Below are 22683 nucleotides of genomic sequence, written 5' to 3'. Positions count from 1 at the left end.
CAGCTTAGGAGGAGGATTTATTTTGGCTCAGTTTCAGGGAGGCCACAGAGGCTGGGGCAGGTTTGTCCTCCACAGTAGGACCATGAGGAAGTAGCTTTCCATAGCCTGGCAAATTAGGAAGACAAAGGCCACAGAAACCCACTCTGCCAGCCAAGCCCCACCAACTGAGGGCTCCACAACCTCCTGAAGCAACACTGTGAGCCTATGTAGGACATTTCACATTCAAACCATAGCAGTGTCTACTCCTAGGCTGAAGGTAGGACGACAGACAGAAAGACGGCTGTCTATTTCAGACATGGGACAGGCATGGGTACCTATAAAAACTTTAAGTAGTACTAAACAAGTGCACGCATTAAAACTTTGCTTTCACTTTATAAAATTATAGTAACAAATGGACGCTATTATTTTTAAAACTCAGAGTTTGCCGGGCTATGATGATAGCACATGCCTTTAATCCCAGCACTCGGGAGGCAGAGGCAGGGAGATCTCTGTGGGACGAGGCCAGCCTGGTCTACAGAGTTCTGGGACAGTCAGGGCTACAGAGAGAAACCCTGTCTCAAGAAAACAAACAAAAAAACAAACAAAAAAGGTTATATCTACTAAAAATTTAACTTACACCATATCTTCGGGTACCAGCCAGCCAACCTCCAAAAACAGCCCTCCAAAGACTGGAGGAAAGACTTGTTTAATAAAGTTACTATGAAAACCCAAGGGGGGTGGAGGTACCTGATCGCAGCTTCAGGAGCAGCTGCTGTGGTTGGATCTGAGTTATGTCCTCTGGCTGGAGCTTCTCTGCTGTTCCTCTGTTGCGGTTGGTGACGTTTTTATTTTTCTTTATAGTTTGGGAGCCTCTTGGGTTTTCTATGTCACTTGGCTGGCAGCCCTTCTTTTTTAATGCTTCTAAATCATCACAACGTGCAGAAGTAGGCATTCCTTCTTGTAAAAATGTCTAAGTGATATGTAAAATATGACATCAGCAAAACCATTTTGATATATTATTGCATGTAAACAAATTACAAAATCATTCATTTCTAGGTTTTAACAAAATTTTCCCTTCATCCACATCATAACAAGTGCTCTAATACAAAAACAAGTAAAATCAACCCCGAGAAAGTACTCTTTCCCCAGACTAAGTGCTGTTTTAAAGCTTCACCTTTCATTACTAACTACATCCTTCGGTTCTTGGCATGCTTCACAGGCCCTCATACAGCAGCCAGACATTCCTCCAAACCTTTTCCTTATAAATGTCCTTACAAGGTCTTTCATGTTATGTCATACACTTCCTAGCAGAGCAGTAAACAACAGGAGGCTTAGGAAAAGCACATTAGCCTAAATACAACCCAACCAATAATGGTCCGTGTGTATGTACAGAAAATATACCACAAATTTACCTGACTGACTGAATTTCTTTTTTTTTTTTTTTGAGAGAGAGAGAGAGACAGGGTGGTTTCTTCTGTAGCCTGTCCTGGAATTTACTCTGTATATCAGGCTATCTTTGAACTCAGAGATCTTCCTGTCTCTGCCTCCTGTGTGCTGGGATTAAAGGTGTACATCACTGCCTGGCTGAAATTTTTTTTAAATGCTGGCTATTAAATGAGACTTGTTTTCTTAATTTTTATTTTATTTGTATTGTAAAGTTGTTTTGCCCGCATGTGAATCTCTGCACTGAATGTGAGGACTAGAAGAGGGTGTCACATCCCCTGGTACTGAAGTTACCTAGTGACTGTGAGCCGCCATGTGGGTGCTAAGCATAGAGCCTGTGTCTTCTGGGAGAGCAGGCAGTGCTCGTCTCCAGGGCTCTCTCCAGCCCCAGATTCTACAAAAACCAAGGTGGGGAACAGGAGATGGTTTAGTGGGCAAAGTGATTGCCATACAAGCAGGAGAACCTCAGTTCTGACCCCTAGCATCCACGTGGCAGTGAGCATCTGTAACCTTGGCTCCCAGTAATGGAGGACAGAACAGTGGGTTCTTGGATCCATTGTGGAACCCAGTTTTCAGCCAGGCTAGCTGAAACAGCAAGCTCCAGGTTCAGTAAGAGATCCTGTCACTTAAAAAAATAAGTTAGAAGGGACTGGAGAGATGGTTCAGTGGTTAAGAGCACTGGCTACTCTTCCAGAGGTCCTGAGTTCAATTCCCAGCAATTACATGGTGACTCACAACCATCTGTAATGAGATCTGGTGCCCTCTTATGGCATGGAGGAGGAACACTGCATACATAACAGATAAACCTTTAAAAAAAAAAGAAAAGAAAAAAAGCTGGAAAGCAACAGGAAAACACTGCTATTTGCTCTCACCTGCAGCACAGACACGTGAATGTGCACACACACACACACAACACAAGGCAATGTAACACAGCAAGAGCATTTATACACCCAGGGCCAGGGTCAAAACCGAAGTATTTTAGTTACTATCAAACCTCAAACTGAACAAAGTACAAGCTCCTAGGGAATTCTCCATTTCCAAGTACTTAACCAATCCAGGGAGCCTCATAAACCTCAAATAAAATCCCACTTAACACTTTCCACAAGAACCTTTAATAACTGAGAAGTTATACCCCAGATTTCAGAAGCTAAAGTGTGCAACTCTGGTTAGGTAAGTTTCAACTACAGATAAACTTAGGTCCATACAATGGATGTTGATGGTGTCGGCAGCTGCCAGATCAACAGAGCCTGTGAAGTGAACCTGCCTTTCTAATCCACCATTTCTAACTGCAGCCTGGTAAAGCATGAACTATGGCCCTCATTCTCCAGAGAAGGAGCCAGAGCTTCCGTCAGCATTTCCTAAATTTCCCCAATTTCGCCCCAGCATGCCACTTGTAAGACAGTACCAGTACCATGAGAAAAATTCTGAAATAAAACAAAAACTTCTCATTGTGATCTTTCACTTGTCAGATCCTACGTCATATCTGACATCTGGTCAGTTAAGCCTTTTGGGTACAAGCACCTGAGGGAAGACATACACAATGACCCTAGCATAACCTCAAATTGATTCGCTGCAGTTTTAGTAAGCTGTCTATAGGGGACCACCACGTCAGGCAAAGTACAAAATCTTTAAAGGAAATAAATGCAAATCCAAAATCCTGACCTCGAATTTGCTTTAACTTCCTTTCACTGGGCTACGTTTTGAGGCTCAAAAGGCCCCTACCATTCCCAGTTAGCTCTCTGCCTCATGCTGTGGATCAAGACGTGAGCTCCCAGCTGCTGCTCCAGAGCCCGTCTGCTGCCTGCTCACTGCTATCATGGGCATGGACCAACAGTGCTGTGCTGTGGGAATGCTCTTGTACACGGTAAAGATTTAATAAGTGGCTTATTAAGGTGCTGATTGGCCAGTAGCCAGGCAGGAAGTATAGGTGGGGCAACAGGACTAGGAGAATCCTGGAAAGAGGAAAGAGAGCCAGTCACCAGCCAGACGCAGAGGAAGCCTGATGAAAGGCCTCACTGATAACAGGTACCAAGTCACCAGCCAGACGCAGAGGAAGCCTGATGAAAGGCCTCACTGGTAACAGGTACCAAGCCACGTGACTAAACACAGACAAGAATGTTGGGTTAACTTAAGTTATAAGAGTTCATTAGTAATAAGCCTGAGCAATAGACCAAGCAGATTATAATTAACATAAGCCTCTGTGTTTCTTTGGGATTGAACAGCTACGGGATTGGGTAGGACATAAACATCAATCTACACTGCTGTGAAACCCCAAATTAAATATTTTGTTTGTTTGTTTTGTAAGTTGCCCTGATCATGGTGTTCTGTCACAGCAACAGAAAGTTAAGACACATGTCTAGTGGGTGCTTTGTCAGTGGCACTGTCTGACCAACACACACTACTCAATAAACACTGATTCAAATGTGCATCTTATCAGGAACTTCCCAAAGATAAAGCTCTGAGTGAAGCTCAAAAACCAGACAATAAACTGCACAGTATCAGAAGTCTTACCGTATTCGTGCACCACCCACAATTGGGCCCTGCTTGTATGCATTCTCCACAAGATTTGGCATTTGCTTTTAAACATCTATTTTTATCTGTTTAAAAAAAAAAAAAAACAATTTTAAAGTTTCAAAGGAAAAAAATGAATGGATCACAATAAAAGACAGAGACAGGTGGTAATGCAGATAAAGATACGTGTTAAACATGAACACTCCAGCCTAGTTACTAAGCTACAAGAGGCCAGTCCAAAGAAAACCTAAAGGAATCCCCCTTGACACTGAGAGTCACCAATGGGCAGTCATCTTGTTCTCTGTATGACAGGCTAACTAGGAACCACTAGCCTAGCTATACAGCAGTGGACCAATCTGGTAAAAGTGTGATTTCAGAACGTATCACTCTCAATGGTTATGATGTCCACTCCACTTTGAGTACATTAAATAACTCCAAGTCCATTTTCATCCAAATCCCTTGAGTTTACATTTCTTCGACTCAATCTAAACTGAATCATCTTTCTTGTAGTAAACACTAGTAAGATTAGATTATCTCTAGTTTATCTTTTCTGATTAGAATATAAACTATGCTTGAATTAAAAAAAAAAGAACTAGAGATCTCCACAGTCTACTCACTGAAAGAAAATCCCTCCAACAATGTTTAGGTGTGGTCCTTGGGATACAGGTTCTGGGTGTTTTTTTATTTTATGTATCAAATGTATCAAGTTTTCTATTCACTATCTTTCATCATTGTCACATGACCATCCTGAGCTCAGATCATTCTAACTATTCTATTTACTGTGCGTTTTTTGCTTGTTTGTTTGTTTTTGAGATTTAGACAGTAGAACCAGGTGTCCATTATTCCAGATGTAGATGGTTGCCAGAAGAAGTTAAAATGTCTTCAGCTTGCTCCACACTTATAGATATACTAACAATATTTGAGACTTCTTGATCACAGAACAAGAGTAACTTCTAGAAAGTAAACTGCTCCTGGGTTTTCTTTTGTTTTTTGCGTGCTCAGAACCTAGAGCTTTGAATGAACCATAACCCAAACCCTTTGGATTTTGTAAACTGGGGGGGGGGGGGCAGGGATGTTGTGTCTAGTCCAGGCTAGCCTAAAACTCAAGATCCTCCTGAGTGTCTCTGCCTCCCAAGTGCTGGGATCACAGCATGTGTCACCATGCTCCCCCTAGCTTCGGTTGTTTAGATGCCAACGGACACGTCATATGAATATACTGCACACCTCAGCCCTCATTCTGGTCCCTCGGCACTCTCACACTCTCCAGGGGCCGTATGGTCCTCTCACAGAAAGGAGGGATGATTAACTGGTGCTAACAAGCCTTGCAGGCCCCTTAGAAACCTCTGCCCCTCGCTCACAGAGGCAGCGTGCCACAGAACTTCAGGAATAGTGGGATCTAGTGGAGGGTTGTCTTCCCACCCCACTCCCCCAGGAACCTAACTGACCAAAGATTATTGATCCAAAACACTAAAATAAAAAGATTACAAGAAAAACAATTTTTTTTTACCTGTTTGGCCAAATACGGAACAAATCAAGCTGATGAATCCAATCCAGAAAACCAGTTGCAAATTCATCTACAACAGAAAGTGTATCATTACTGAGAGAAAATATCAGGTGAATTGTGTTCGACCTTCCCTTCTTTCCCCTCTCCGAAGTTCCCCACACGGCCATCTATCTGCCTTCGTCCCTGCTCCCATACCATTCACCCTACTGTTCTAACACTTGACACCACTTTCAGAATGCGTTCCTGTCTTCTCTATGAAATGTCTCGTATTCAATTAAATATCACAAAATTATACATCAAGCCAGGCAGCGGTGCACATGCCTTTAATCCCAGCACTTGGGAAACAGAGACAGGTAGATCTCTATGAATTCGTGGCTAGCCTGGTCTACAGAGCTAATTCCAGGACAAGCAGGGCTACGTGAAGAAACCCCATCTTGAAGGAAAATAGTAATAATAATAATAATAATAATAATAATAATAATAATAATAAATGCACATGCAGTCCTAAGACCACAAAGGTATGGCAGTTTATCCTACAGAATGTCCCTAGAGCTCTCAGTCCAACAGGCACACCCAGAGGCGCAGTCACCTGGGAACGAGGGTACTTCCCAGAGCTGAATCAGCCATCTCCACACTGACATCTCCTCTACAGTTCCTCTGCTCAGGCTAAAACACAGCTTCATATGCAAGACTCTGACTCAACTGTTTGGTTTGCTTTCTTGTTATATTTTTCTTTTGCAAGAAAACCAACTATGCATGGAATGGTAAAATATTCAGCTTGTTTCCCTCAACTTTCCATAACAACAAATGACCTCACTATAGACCCAGAGCCTGTAGTGTCCTTCAGAATCTCACGGGGGGTGGGGGGGGAGCAGGCAGTTCAGATAATATTCTATACATTAAACTTCTAATTATTACCTCTATTTCTAGTGAACCAATGTTTTCAGTTCCACGATTTATCCCTAATCAAGTATGCTCGGCTAACACCTTAACTGCCCACTCTCCATGGACACCTCCAGTCTACTACACATGCGCATGCATCTGTGTTACCTACAGAATGAAAGGGGAGCAGGGAATGTTGGCATGGGAATAATTCCAGAATGGAAGAGGGAGAAACAGAAAGATTACCATGAGTTCAAGGCCAGTCTGGTTTACACAGTAAAATCATGGTTTTGAGAGACAGAAAAAGAGAAACCAGGAAGGTAGAAGAAGGAAGATCAGAAGTACAAGGTCATCACCCTTCCCTACTTAGCAAGTTCAAGACCTTGTCTAAAAAAGAAAAGTTCTCTAAATTCTACATTAAAGCTCTTCATCTTCAAGCCCTTATATTTCACACAACACAGGCCCCTTCACACGAGGAGTAAAGACAGGCATATTACTGCTCCATGAGACGTGGTCCTAACCCTGAGATGAACATTGCTGCTCCTCTGCTCATGCAGACTTCCCAGAGACATGAGGGGGAGGCTCTGGGAGTCATCCACCTGCAATCAGGCTTACTCCAGGAAATGAGTCGCTCCTGGAGCTGACAGGTTACGCAAATGGCTTGGGACTGCATCCAAGTGCTGACTAAAACCTGAGTGTCAAAAAAGCACGATGTTCTAATGTTTCTCTAAGGTCAACGCAATACTCAACAGTGACGGAGAGCAGAGAGCACGTCACTCCCGCAGAAGTGGATGACCACAGCACCTGTATTCAGATAATGTATTCCTTCAGGCTACTTCATACTTGCTGGCCAGCCTTGAGAAATCTTTCAAAATACCACACAAGTCAGAGAGGCACGCTGTGATCCAATGAAGGACGCTTTCCAGCATGCTGCACTTTAAAGCATTCCTGTAAGATCCACAGCCCTCTACTTCTACAAATCCTGGTAGTTCAAAGAAACTAAGGCCCTCTGGAAGTGTGCCAAGCCCAGAAGCAAGCAAAACAATACTCAAATGCTCGAGAACAGCAGAGAGAACAAGGACAGCTCTGGACACAGTTTGGAGACAGTTATCAACTCTCCTGTAAGTTAGCAAGAAACAGAGATGCTGTTGTTGCTTGGTGGCGTTCATAAAGGCTGGGTTTTAGAGACAGGAAGTAGTAAGAATCCAGCAGGGCTCTAGGAACAATGATAGTAACTAGAAAGAGCAAGTGCCAGGCTGGAGAGATGGGTCAGCTGAGGCTCTGAGTGCAATTCCCAATAACCAGGTGGTGGTTCACAACCATTAGTAATGAGATCTGGTGCCCCCTTCTGGCCTGCAAGCATACATGCAGGAGAAACACTGAATACATAATAAATAAATAAAATATTTAAAAGAAAGAGAGAGAGAGAGAGAGAGAGAGAGAGAGAGAGAGAGAGAGAGAGAGAAGAAAACTGAGCGGTGGTGGCGCACACCTTTAATCCCAGCACCCGGGAGGCAGAGGCAGATGGATCTCTGTGAGTTTGAGGCCAGCCTGGTCTACAGAATGAGTTCCAGGACAGGCTCCAAAAAAAAAAAAAAAAAAAGAGGGAAGGGAGGGGAGGAAGAAGGGAAGAAGGGAGGGAGGGAGGGAGGGAAGGAAGAAAGGAAGGAAGGAAGGAGGGAGGGAGGAAGGGGAGAGGGAGGGAGCGTGAGACTGAGACCACACTGAGAGTGACCCTGAGGGAGTCAGCACAACCGGCATCTGGACCAAGTGACGCAGAGTGGGGGAGGCTTGAGATAGACTGTGTCAGAGTTCACGCAGATGTCCTCCTTCCCAGGCCTAAAGCCATGAGTTTGGAGTAGCAAGGCCTGTTCAGCAGGTGACCCTTATGTTGAGGAATGGGGCTTACAGGTTCCCTATCAATGGTATCTCACTGAAGACAAATCATCAGAGAAAACGCCATGAGACATGGTCCTAACCCTTTGTCTGTTTTTCTCTTAGACAAAGGTTTTTACCTGGCCTAGTCTACATTTCTCTTGAAACTACTGCAGCTGACAGAGATACTCCTGACCACACAGGGACTAATCCTCGGAAGGACATCGTCTCAGGCCCCATTCACTTACAAACTCCTTGACTATGTGGTAAACCCTTCCCCAGACTGCTTTGGATTGGTGCTCTATCACAGCAACAGAAAGGTAAGTAGGACACTCCCTTCCCACGTCCTTTGTTCTCTTCATCTCTGAGGGTCCTTCTTCAGACAGCCACGTCAGTTTTGTGTCCTCCCTATAATACAAATGCCTCAAGGAACTAACAGTTCATAGACAAAAATGCAGACAATTACCACACAGTAACCATTTCTGTGCAGAGGATGCGTGTGGCTAACGTCACCAGAAAGAAGCCGCAATGCAAACTGAAGCTTCTGTGACAATGCTTACAACTTCAACACCCCCGGAGAGTGAAATGCTGCAAATTATCCTGAGCCTTCTTCTTCCTTCTTAATAGTCATTTACTGCCCACTATTCTACTGGGGTTTCTATTGCTGGGTTAAAGACCATGGCCAAAGGAAACTTAAGGAGAGAAGGGCAGGAAAGACAGGAACGGAAGCAGAGACCACGGAAGACTGCCGCTCTCTGGCTTGCTCTTTGTAGCTTGCTCAGTTTGATTTCTTACACCACACGAGCACCTGCCCAGGAGTGGCACCCAACACACAGTGGGCTAGGCCCACCCACAACAATTACTAATCAAGAAAATGCCCCCCACATGGGGAACAATCTGATGGGAGCATCCATCCAATCAAAATTCCCTGTAAGTTTATCCCTGTAGGTTCGTGTCGAATTGAAAAAAAAGCAACCAGTATAGCCTCCTCTCTACAAGACCTATCAATCAGCTTTGTGACCATTAGGTTAATCCTTCCAAATGGAGAAACAAAGCACTAATTATCTTTTAGATACTTACTTAGCAGTCTACTTCAGTCAATGCAAAGTTAAGAGTGTCACCACGTATTCCTTTATTCTGGGCTTAAGGTTTCAGAGGGTTATAGTTCATGATAGCAAAGCAGAGGTACTCCTGCTCCAAGTTATAATTTTTCCTATCAGATAATTGCCCTCCTTTGAGATGCTAAACTCTTTACTCAAAGGATTAAGAGAATGTCTCACCTGTGTAGTTTCAATTTAATGTTTGTATGTATGAGTATACACACATAAACATTAAAAACCTTAAAGGTATTTTTTACCAATACTCCCTCTACAACAAGGTTTTTCAAGGTCTTTATCGTAGCCTATGTGTGATACAATTCTAAACATTCAAAAAAAAAAAAAGACATTTGTTGAGTGGTGGTGGTGTACACCTTTAATCCCAGCACTGGGGAAGCAGAGGCAGGTGGATCCCTGGGGGTTCAAGGCCAGCCTGGTCTACAGAGCTAGTTCCAGGACAGGCTCCAAAGCTACAGAGAGACACTGCCATGCCTGCTACTTACTGTGGTGCCACCCTGGCATGGTGGACTCTTACTCTCTCTCCTAAAACCCTAAGTCAAAACAAACTCTTCCTTAAGTTATCTTGGTCATGGCATTTTGTCACAGCAACAGCAAAGTAACCAACACTGTCCTCCAACAGATAAATCATTTGGGATGTAGAAACAGAGCACTAGTTATCTTCTGGAATGTACTGACTTAGCAGATGACTAACTTCCACCAACCCGAAAGCTACGAGAATCACCAGCTAGCACCTGAGGCCAGCTGAGATTTCCCTAATTTGCTATAACCTACCTCTCTAATGTCTCAACCACTGTACTTTGGAAGTGTCTTAATTTATGGTTTTCTTTGTTCTGTTACATAAAACTATTGTCACACTGGAAAACAGAATCTAGGATCACCTAAATCTGTGTTCCTAGGTCATGGTAACTGGTATTTGATTCCAGAATACCCTACCCCTTTTGAGGAGAAAGCTGTGTTTTACATCAGCACAGAGCACACCTAACTGCCTAACTATGTGGAGACGGCAGGGTTGCAGTTAGAATGGAAGGCTATGTGCAGAAGACAGCAGAGAGAAGCCACCTCAGCAAGTTTGCACATGCGAGGCTGGGGAGGCTGGGGAAGGCCATACAATCTTTTTCCAATATTGTGTCTAAGCACATATTTTGAGGTGTCTCCCTCACACTGGATTGTCATTTTCTCTCCATGAATTTATGGTTTTGTTGTTACATGTTGTTGGCAAAACTATTTTATCTTTAAAAGTTGTCTGAGTTACAGTCTCTATTGCTGTGAAGAGACACTATGACCACAGCAACTCCTATAAAGGGAGGATTTAACTGGGACTTGCTTAGAGGTTTAGAGTTCAATCCATTTAGTCATCACGGTGGGAGCAGTGACACACAGACAGACGTGGTGCTGAAGAGGCAGCTGAGAGTTCTACATCTGGATCTGCAGGCAGCAGGAAGAGAGTGACACTGGGCCTGGCTTGAGCACTTGAAACCTCAAAGCCTACCCCAGCCAGACACAAGCAGCAGTGAAAGTAAGACATACAGAAGGAAAGGAGGGTAAAGGTCCTGAGGCAAAACAGGTGAAGAGAAACAGGTGAGTTTAAGTCATAAGAGCTGTGGACAAGCAGGAGCTAAGGCTGAGCATTCATAACTAATAGTAAATCTCCGGGTCATGATCTGAGAACTGGCTGGAGGCCCAGAAGAAAGCCTCTACAAGGCTGGGGCTGGAGATCCATCAGAGATCACTATCCAGGTAACTGAAACGATGATGACATGAAAGCCCGGGAACAAGAGGGCTGAGGCCGCCATGAAGTGGCAAAGACATGGAAAGGGAAGACGTACGGAGCAGGGCAGTCACCCAGACATCAGGAATGTACCACCCTGCATATGTGCACAGCTTTTCACCACAGCAGAGATACTGCCCCCATCAATTCTTCTCAAGTAGGAAACCAGGACAACAGAGGCCAGAGGAAATGGGCAATAGCATTACAGAGCGGAGCTGTGGGCCCAGCATCTACTGCACACCCGACTTATAAAGTCCCGTTCTAACACTCTGCTCGTGTAACTGCTTTAACCTCAGATCTTCCCATGAATCTCGGGCCACAAGAGAACAAGATGTTCACGACAGATACAGCAAAAAGTACTCAGCTCAAAGATAATGCTCAACCTGAATGTCCCCAGCCTGAGCACTAGCTTTCCTGGTACCAAAAGGCACCATGCAAGCTTCCAAAAGAAAGAGGCAACCAACAACAATCCTACTCGACTGTGATGCCTATGAACCACAACAAACAGCACGGCACCATAACTCCGGTGCAGAAGTGGCATGCATACCTTGGCAGTAACCAGTTCCTCTAACAGAACTTAACACCAGATCAACAAGAGGAAAACCATGCCTGGTTCTGCAAACCTCGCTAACCGTTCAGGGGTGGTGAAGCCATTCACTAGCACATGGTTACTGGTGAAGTCACTACCTCTAATTTACTAACCAGCACCATCCCTAAGAACAACTATAAACATCTGTCCCTGTACACACAGGTATGTGGTAGTCATCACCCCTCACCCAGGAAACTAACCTCTGCAACAGAGACCACTACAGAAAACAACAAACAACCAAAATACAAAGTTGTGGAGACCAGTCCCAACAGATGCGTCTACAAAACACTCACACCCTAATCAGGGAGCATTGAAGAAGAGGCAGCAGAAACAAAGTAAGAGCAGGAATATCAGAGAGTTTGCTGTCAGATTGTGTCTCCTAGTAACATCAGAAGCTACACACATGAAGTCTCTCTAACACACATGCTCAAGGATGACACCAATGGACATGCCAAACTGGACAGAGATAAGCTCAGAACTATAGGCAACTAACAAGAGGTAGGAGCAGGAGAGGTAGTCTTCCCAGGTAAGCACACACCCATTGGCTGTCCACTGCTAAATAATCAGCACTAAAAGTATACATATATGTAACATTATACAGGTTATATTTAAGATTATATGCATATGTACTATATATATATATATATGCATGCTGTAACAATCAATAAAAAAGCCATAAATTTGAAGGAAAATGGGAAGTGGTATATGGGAGTTTGGAGGGAGGTAAGAAAAGGGGAAAATGCTATAATGATAATATCAAAAAAAGATAATGCTCAAAATGTTTTGCTGACTGTATCAAATTATATGACCTTGTTCTCTGAGATTACTCAGGAGTTCGTAAAGAAATGAGACCATCTCTGTTTTACAGACGAGAAACCCAAACCTCAGAGAGGTTAAATAACTGCACAAATGAAACTGTCACCTGACTCCGTCTCTGAAGAGCTACTTAGCCACTATTTTAAAAGAATGGACATCCGTCCAGAGTTAGAACTGATTCAGAGCACAGAAATGGAAAAAGCTTATGATGTTGCTCTGTGAGTTTATTTATTAAACACTCACAGTGAATAGCAGCCAACAGCTCATTTTAATCTCCAAATAGATACCAGTTTTGTGTCCTGTTCCCACAAAAGCATCTCAAGCTTAGATTTTTTAACCATATTCAATTTTATCTAAGGTGGCATAATTCATTCCTGAGCAAAATATTACGGATAGCTTACAAATAATCCATTTAGTAAGAATCAGCCCACATTTGTGCAACTGCTTTAATCTTCAGAGTAAACTCTTTATTCAAAGTTAAGCCTTTCTGAACTTTTAAACACTATTTACTACATTTTTAATAAAATGTAAATAACTTGGTTGGTATTTCCTTTTTTTTCTTCTTAAAGCAGGGTCTCACTGTGCAGCCTGGAACTCTCTGTGTAGACCAGGCTGGCCTCAGACTCAGAGATCTGCTTCCCCCTGCCTCCCACATTCTGGGATTAAAGGCATGCACTGCTTTTATATTTACAGACAAAATGGTTTAAAGCTTGATGTATACATAGTGAGCATCCCTTACCCAAACTGCATGGGGGCCAAAAGTGCTGGACTTTTCTCAGACTTGGAAACAGAAGGCAGTGCTATTGTATATGAAGTGTACCTGCACACCCCTGACCCCTGAAAGCAGTGCTATTGTATATGAAGTGTACCTGCACACCACTGACCCCTGAAGGCAGTGCTATTGTATATAAAAATGTACCTGCACACCACTGACCCCTGAAGGGCACCAGATGCAGAACTTTTCATTTGTGTCATGCTGACATCCAGAGATTTACATCTTCAGCCATTAGAGATTTTCAGATAAAGGATTCTCAACCTACACAATCTTTGTAGAAATTCATTATTCTTTTGGAAGAAATTACTTTTCCCTGTATCTGCTTTTTAAAGTGAAAGAGCTGGGCATCTTTAACCCCAGCATCGGGAGGCTGAGGAACGTGAATCTTTGAGTCTGAGGTCAACATGAACTACATAGGGAGTTCCAGACCAGTCAGAGCTACAGAGTGAGACACTATCTTTCCAAAACAAATGATAGATAGATATAGATAGATAGATAGACAGACAGACAGACAGACAGACAGACAGACAGACAGACAGACAAGGAGGGAGGGAGGGAGGGAAATAAATAAATAGGTCAATAACATCTTAATACATAAAAATCAATACTCAAGAAAAATAACCCAGGAAACTAAGACTCTAGGAATGAACACATGGTTCCTCCTACTGTCAGCCATGGACAACGATAAAATGGAAAGACCTTGACAAAAGAGAAACCAACCTTTTGAGCTCCAGTCATCTGAGGGTGAGATGTAAAGATGCAGTCAGACCATGCGAGATAACTTTTCTCTTGCGAGAGGAACAATTAACACTCAACCTTTTCTGTCTGACAGGAAGAGGTGTGGTGGTGACTAGGGAGTCAGTCATTGACCCAAATACTAATAACGAGAGCAAATTAAATATTAACCAAATTTACCAAAAAGGTAAATTACCTTTAATTTCAGCACTCAGGAGGCAGAGGCAAGTGGATCTCTGTGAGTCTGAGACCAGCCTGTTCTACAAAGCAAGACACAGGACAGCCAGAACTACAAAGAGAAACCCAGTCACAAGCAAACAAACACACACACAAAAATTATTAAAAAGCACGAGGAAAGAGAAAACAAGGCCAGAAAAGAAGAGGTTCAGTGACCCAAAAGCGGATGCTGACAGTGGCCGACTGCAGCCTGCCAGCCTGCAAGTGCACGGCAGTCTCATTACAGCACTCCTAAACTCCACCCTGGCTGCAGACGACTTGAAGAACTCAATGAAAACCCTTTCTAACCGATAAACCTTTGTCTGAGCCTAACGAACTCTAACAATGAATGCTGCTGTTTGCAGCTAAGCAGTGGTTCATGCCTGTGACCACAGTATTTTGAGGCTCAAGTAATAGTATTTCTGCAAGTTTGAAGCTAGTTCTATAACCCCAAGAATATAATCAACAAAAGGAGATCAAACCTGAGATGTCCCACAGAACACGAACTAGCAAAGGAAAGGAAGAGCAAACGTGACGGGGTGAGTGGTGACTCAACAGACAACTGACACCATCTCTACCCCACCATAAGAAGGGAAGCCCCATGGACAAGCATCCAATTCAAATCACACACTGAAAAGTAAACCCAGTTACTGCCAAAGGATGAATTTGAAAATAAAACATTTTAAGAAAAGCTATTAAGAGCCGGGCGGTGGTGGCGCACGCCTTTAATCCCAGCACTCGGGAGGCAGAGGCAGGCGGATCTCTGGGAGTTCGAGACCAGCCTGGTCTACAGAGCTAGTGCCAGGACAGACTCCAAAGCCACAGAGAAACCCTGTCTCGAAAAACCAAAAAGAAAAGCTATTAAGCCAAACTATGAACGCCAGTCCACAGTAGGAGAAAAACTGCCTTCCTTCCCAGCACCATCTGCTACCAAAAGACTTCATTACCTAGCATGTGACTTTCCAAACATATCCAGTAAGCTCTCCCTTGATGCAAACTTTTCTTTCTCTTTTTCTGTCTGTTGTTCTTTTGTTTTTCCCTATGAATGGGGAAAATGTAAGTTACCCAATGCTTCAGTTGACAAAATTTACTTTGTTCCCAAATGTGTGTGAAGAAATCCTGGCAAAAGTTAACTACCTGGGGGCTGGAAAAAATGAAGGCTCAGTGCATAAAAGCATTTGCTGCTCTTACAGAGGACTCAGATCCTGTTCCCAGCATCCACACCTGGCAGCTTAAGGCCATCTGTAATTCCAGGACCTGGAGATTCCCAACACCCTCTTCCAGTAGCCTCAACAACATACATGTGGTACACATGCATACATGCAGATCCATACACATAAAAATAAATAAATCTTTTAAAAAGTTAACTGCTTGTTACTGTTAAAACAGCATTTTCATTCTATATGTAATTTCAATTAGAAGAAATCTTTTTTTTTAAAGATTTATTTATTTATGTATACAACATTCCTTCCATGTATGCTTGCTTGCATGCCAGAAGAGGGCACCAGATCTCATTATAGATGGCTGTGAGCCACCATGTGGTTGCTGGGAATTGAACTCAGGACCTCTGGAAGAGCTCTTAACCTCTGAGCCATCTCTCCAGCCCTAGAAGAAATCTTGAGTTACATTTTTACATTGCATAATCTTATCTACTGGTTTAAATAATTTTTCCAAAATTTTTTTTTTTTTTTTTTTTTTAGTTTTTTCCGAGACAGGGTTTCTCTGCAGCTTTGGAGCCTGTCCTGGAACTAGCTCTTGTAGACCAGGCTGGCCTCGAACTCACAGAGATCCACCTGCCTCTGCCTCCCGAGTGCTGGGATTAAAGGCGTGCGCCACCACCGCCCGGCCCAAAATTTTTCTTTTAGCTTTATTTTTTAATTTATCTATTTTATGTACATTGGTGTTTTGTCTACAGGTATGTCTGTGTATGGGTGTCAGGTCCCCTAGAACTGGAGATACAGACAGTTGTGAGCTGCCATATGGGTGCTGGAATTGAATCCGGGTCCTCTGGAAGTGCAGTCAGTGCTCTTAACCACTGAGCCACCTCTCCAGCCACCCCCCCCCCCCAATTTTTTCTTGATCAAATTCATTTTGAGCACCACCTTTTATCCTCTCTTCCCCTATCTCCCTGCAGTGGAGGAACAAGCACGAACGAGCCATACTTTACCCAACAAATGTTTCAAAACAAATTACAGAAATCACTTCGTTTCTCATTTTACTAAGAGTAGGCTGGGAATGAGTGGCACAGATTTCAAAATTTTGGAAAGAATAAAATATAACCCTGAAGGAAAAGTTTTAGCAACAAATATCTTTGTACTGATTTTCTTATTACTGGCAAGTACTTAGCGATCGTAGGAGAAAACAAAACCTGAATGACTATTTCATACGCACTTCTAGACTTGTTCTGTTGCTCTGTGCTAGAGCCTAAACCCAGAACCTTGCAAGTATGGACATAGAAAGACTATACCGTAAGAGACACCTCCAACTTCTGCAATCATGATGTCATGTATCTTTAACAAAGGTAACTATTACTCCTGCTGTATTTATGACATTTTCCAAATGTAACATTCAAGTACTGAATGTGGGAGCTGGAGAGATGGCTCAGAGTTTATGCTCTTCCAGAGGTCCTGAGTTCGATGCCCAGCAACCACATGGTGGCTCACAACCATCTATAATGGCATCTGGTGCCCTCTTCTGGTGTGTGTATACATAATAAATAAATCTTTAAAAAAAGAATAGTAAATGAACGGTTTCCAACTTCAATATCCTAATAATCAAATAGAACAACCCCACTACTGACCTCTAAAAAGGGCCAAAATTGTAACACGAACTAAATCATACAAAATCTATAAAATACTGGCTGTATTAGAAAGAGGTAATAACATCCTAATTTCAGGTGTAATAAATTAAGTTTACACCTATTCAATATCCGGTAAACACGCAGGCTGTGAAATAGACATCTGTGCTTCAATTGGCACATACTGAATTCTAAAAACAAATATTTCACTCCTCCACTGAAACTATTTTCCTTCAGCAAAACGCAATGCTTTTTTCTTCTATGTTTAAGACTTTTACTTGTTTTTTGTTTTGTTTTATTTAGACCATTACTCTTCAACAGCCACAATAAACAGAATTCATTGTTTTCCTCACAGAACATAATCTTGATGTTGCCTAGCACAAAAACATGGCCAACTTCCAGTATACTCAATAAGGTGGTGTTATTTTCACTATTGTTTAACTGATTGCATTCATCCATGTGTCATTCCTTGAAAAGAACTAAGGCCTTCATTTTACATTCCCATAACATACACACAGTCATATGCAAGTAATATTTACCAAAACAGACAGAACTCTGCCTCCCAAGTACACTGTCTTTGTTCTGTTTGAAACACATCATCCATCCCATCCATACCTTAGCTTAGCCCATTCCTCACTCAGACCTCATCTTCTCCACCAAACCTTCCAAAACCACTTAAGCCACGGCTGACCTTTTACTCAAAAACTGAAAGTACCATCTGGCATGGTACGCTGACTGTAGAAACAACTCTTCGGTTTTTGTCATGTTTTCCTGAGTGGAACACAATTGTCCCTACTAGGGAATTCACTCAAAATCAAAGCCATGAGGACCTCCTCACAAAGTTCTTAGTCTCAGTACCCTGATGAACTAAATGCACAAGTAAGGACAGGCAGACGACGGGCTGCCCATAGCAGATCTGACTAAGCAGCACTGCAGGTTCTTCCCAGTCATTTCCATTACATTTATATTTTATGATGACACAGGAAAATGGTTGCCCGGGGCTAGAGAGATGCTTGACAGTCAGGAGCACACGCTGCTCTTCCACACAACCCAACTTCCGTTCCCACAGCCACATCAGCTGGCTAACAACCATCTCTAACTCCAGCTCCAGGGAATCTAAAGCCTCTAGTCTCTGAAGGAGCTTGCAATCAGTGTACGATCTCATATGCAGACACACACACACACATCTACAGATAATTAAAATTTTTTTTTAATTTTAAAGAAAATGGTTTCTCATGAAAGAACAAAAGACTGTATCCTGCAGTCCAGATCCAGCAGCCACTGCCTCTCATCTCAAAGTAAGAGCGAAGTGCAGATGTGAAACCAAAGTCCTAGGGAGTGGAGCTCCAAAGGCATCCAGAAATCCTGAGTCAGAGACTTCTCTGGAACCAGGGTTTCCCAGAGAGAAGACACTTCTAAGCCAAATTGGGGCTGTAATCACTGCTCTAGGGAAGGGATGTAAAAACAAGTTAGTCTTTAATTTAAACACACTAATTGCTAGGAAACCCGACATATCCCTACCCACTCTCTAAAATGGCTGGCCAAGAAACTGGGAAAGTGAACGGCCCCCTTTCTACTCTACACTCTGGTGTTTTTATCTGCAACCTACACTATCAGCCAGTATTGACGATGAATAATTCCCAATCCCAGGCTCGAGGTCACCTTTCAAAAGCTCAGCACTGTAGAGCCTACCCTCTTGTGGTCACACTGCCTCCACCTAGCTAGCATTTACCTTGGTTTCTGTCAGCACGGACCTGTCTCAACACTTCTCCTTCCTAAACACAATAATTCTTGTTTCCCCTGCTACCACTTGGGATCTCTAAGTTTTTGAGGCTCACCTTTGTCACCAAAAAATTTTGGAGTATCCGCATGCCCATTGTTTATAAATTAAAATACATGAACTTCTACAGCAATACAATAAGATTATTCATCACGATAAACACTTTGAACTTTTAAAAGCTATAAACGCAGTATCTAAAATGTTCTTCCTTAGAGTCCGATGAGTCATTTCACATCCCCCTGGGCATAGAAACCTGTATTTTGAAGCCTTGGTATAATGAGACTGCTCCTGTAGGTAAGGAATGCATGTATACATACCCATATGTTCTTATATTCATAAAATTATTGCATAGTATGTACATGCAAGTATATGCAAACAGGTATGTACGTATTTGTGTCTGTGTACTGGGTAGTTTTGTGTGTCAACTTGACACACACTAGAGTCAGAGAGAAAGGAGCCTCAGCTGAGCCTCTAAGGCATTTCCTCAATTAGTGATTGATGGGGAGGGGGAGGGCCCAAGGAGGGCCCAGCCCATTGTGGGTGGTGGTCCTCTGTTCTGTAAGAAAGTAGGTTGTGCAAGCCAGGGGAAGCGAGCCAATAAAGCCCTCCTCCACGGCCTCTGCATCAGCTCCTGCCTCCTGGTTCCTGCAGTGCTTGAGTTCCTGTCCTGACTTCCTTCAATAATGAACAACAACATGGACATGTAAGTCAAATAACCCCTTTTCTCCCCAACTTGCTTTTGATCACGGAGTTTCATCACAGCAATTGAAACTCTATCTAAGACAGCCTGCTAAGGTAGGAGGTAAATTTGAAGGAGTCTTTTTTCCCATGTGCACATTTCATGATGACATGCGTGCTAGACATACTGGTATTTAGAAGATAATTATTATCTTCTAAAGCCACACAGCAAAAACAAAGTCCTCAAACTGTGACGTTTACAAAGGAGAGCTTCGTTCTTTCCCAGGCAGTTAGCTCCTGAACCGCCCTCTCCTACCTGCTGCAGTCACTAACCTGTCAGCACACTTCTGCTTCCTGAGTCTGTATCACTATCACTCCAGACCCAATCCAGAAGACTCGCTTCCTCTTTCCTCCCTTATCCTCACATCCCTGACTACCACCTAACTGACATACAACAAGCAAACTGCAAACATATAACCAAAGTCACAATAAACAGTAATATAAGAGTAAACATGAATATAATCAACTCTCAAACTCACTAATTTGCAGATAAATGGTAAAAGCTTATTTTAACATATCCACAAAATATGATCTTGGATTCTATCCACAGTGAATCTTCAAATCAACAGGGCTTCTGATGCATCAAGAATTTTACATTTAGAGCCGGGCGGTGGTGGCGCACGCCTTTAATCCCAGCACTTGGGAGGCAGAGGCAGGCGGATCTCTGTGAGTTCGAGACCAGCCTGGTCTACAGAGCTAGTTCCAGGACAGGCTCCAAAAACCACAGAGAAACCCTGTCTCGAAAAACCAAAAAAAAAAAAAAAAAAGAATTTTACATTTAAATTATGAGGGAAAAAAGTCCTCTGAATTTTCACCAGTTACAACATGTTTCTCTCACAACTCTGGCAGCACAGTTAACAGCAGCCCATTTACAGAACACTAGAAAAAGGGTTTTCTTCAGACAACATGCTGTGTTATACACCCCCCTCTCTACCTGTAAGCCAGGGTTGGTTTTGTTAGCAAAAACCCAAACAGTAAAGGAACTACATTACACAGCAAGCATTCTGGACAAACTTATTAATTTTCAAGTTAATCTGTCAAACCAATTAACCTTCCTTGTAATAACAGTAATGAGAGGTGATCAGTTATACTTGGAATTAATCAACACAGAACTACATTTTCATTTCAGTGATGTTGATTCTGGGCAGATTCAAGTCAGGATGATGAGAAAATTGAAACAAGTGTTAGAAGCACCAAACCCAGGGTCCTGCGGTTATGGCGCATGCCTTTGATCCCAGCACTACAGAGGCAGAGGCAGGCAGATGTCTGTGAGTTTGAGGCCAGCCTAGTCTACAGAGCAAGTTCCAGGGCAGCCAGGACTAAACAGAGAAACTCTGTAGGGGGTGGGGGTTGTACTAAATCCAGTGACTTTTCAACGTTGTTAATTCTGGACTTGTACTTTTTGCTTAATTATTTTTATTTTATGTGCATTGGTGTTTTGCCTGCATATATGTCTGTATGAGGGTACTGGACCCCCTGGAACTGGAGTTACCGACAGTTTGAATTGCCATGGGGGTGCTGGGAATTGAACCTAGGTCCTGGAAAAGCATAGTCAGTGGCCTTAACTAAACCATCTCTCCAGCCCCATGAACTTGTACTTTTAATGGATAGAACACTGAAGATTAAAAGCACCGTGGGGGGAGAGGGGTGGAGCCATAGATGCCGGGTGGTTAAGAGCACTGGCTGCTCTTCCAGAGGACCCACGCGGTGGACGACAGCCATCCGTGGTCCAGTTCCAGGGTATCTGACTCTCTCTTCTGTTGTCCACGGATGCTGCAAGGCACACTGCAAACTTACACGCAAGCCAACACCCACCTACATAAATCTCAAAATTAAAATAAAACCTTTAAAAAGGTAACAACCGGGGCCAAGGAGATGGCTCAGCACATGAACGTGTTTTCCCAAGCTAGGCAACCTCTATTCAATCCCTGGAATCCACTTGATGGAGGAAGAAAATTTATCCTCTGACCCCCACACATGCCTGTCACTACACCCACACATAAAAATAATTATAAACTATAATTAAAGAGACCACCTTAGTACAGAGCTTCACGTCCTTCTAGAAAGACTTCAACAGCACAGATTCTTCATCTGTAGCACTGTGAATCTGCTTTCTGCTCACCTAAGAAAATACCATCCTAGTATCTCTACTCTACAAACCAGTGTTTCACCCGTTGTATATTTGCCATTCCATCATCTTCAGTTATTAATCACTTCGGTGAATGAATCAAAATCACTCATAAATCTGAATATCACTCTGAGAATAAGTCAGTCCTTCCCTTCTCGCCATGATGTCCATAAATGTGTAATGGGTAACTTTTAACTAAAATTTCTTAGTCTTTTCTACAGTTTTCTAGGGTGTCAACTATTTATTATAATGGCTGTGTGTGATTCAAGAAAGAAATCTAGTTAAAATTCACCTAACATTTATTTCTGTGCTATGCAAGCAGTAACAAAAATAAAAAAACAAAAATAAACCCAAGGCACCCTACCCTCTTCACATCCACGTGGAATGGCAAAGCCAGGAAACATTCCAAATGCTATCAAAACATTCTAAGAAGTTTGTAGGTCTTTTTAATGTACCAAGAAGCAATGAAAAGGTATCAATACATATGGAGCATTATTGTCTAAGCTTGCGGTTTTACATTTTACTGTGTCTTGTTTTATTGGTTGGTTGTTTTTGTGAAATCCAGGCTGACATTGCTCTAGAAACCTATACCCTATATTAATATACCTGCTTTATTTTACATTAGGTGAGGTTACTTCAAGTTGGGCTCTAGAGGTGAGCCCATGAACTCTCCAAACTACTTAAACTCCCACACCTCCGTGTCTTCATTTGGGAAAGGAGATAGAGTCCCGACACCACCAGGGATCGGGGTCTGCAGTGAGGTCAGTACGTGTAAACACAGGCTGGAAGCTGGGCCCGACCCTGTCCCTAGTATCACAATTAATACTATAGTTAGTGTAAGGGCTCCTTTTCTCTTCTACAGATGAGGAAACGGAAACAGTATAATTTATTACTCATTTTACCACTAAGTGCTAGGTTTCAAATTAAAAGTTCAAATTCACTGTGGCATTCGGGATCAGGGCGGTCATAAGCCCAGGCTGTCACTAGGAGGCATGAGAAAGGGTAAGCACGAGGCCCCGGGCGGGCGGG

At 42.8% G+C, this 22683-nt stretch overlaps 1 protein-coding gene across 1 annotated transcript in view; it reads right to left on the bottom strand.

Annotated features, from left to right (window-relative positions):
• The window catches only part of Itgb1 (integrin subunit beta 1), a 44230-nt gene that overhangs the window by 20959 nt on the left and 588 nt on the right, over window positions 1-22683 (bottom strand). The window contains exons 2-4 of the mRNA XM_005345930.3: window positions 5441-5507; window positions 3934-4019; window positions 727-949 (exon numbers count right to left, since the gene is read on the bottom strand). Coding sequence (XP_005345987.1) covers window positions 727-949; window positions 3934-4019; window positions 5441-5507 — 376 coding nt within the window. The remainder of the gene's footprint in view (window positions 1-726; window positions 950-3933; window positions 4020-5440; window positions 5508-22683) is intronic.

The sequence above is a fragment of the Microtus ochrogaster genome, chromosome 4 (genome assembly GCF_000317375.1).
Source record: "Microtus ochrogaster isolate Prairie Vole_2 chromosome 4, MicOch1.0, whole genome shotgun sequence".
In the NCBI taxonomy this organism is placed as follows: Eukaryota; Metazoa; Chordata; class Mammalia; order Rodentia; family Cricetidae; genus Microtus; species Microtus ochrogaster.
The sequence above is the reverse complement of the archived record's forward strand: the minus strand, read 5'-3'. Positions and strand labels throughout refer to the sequence as shown.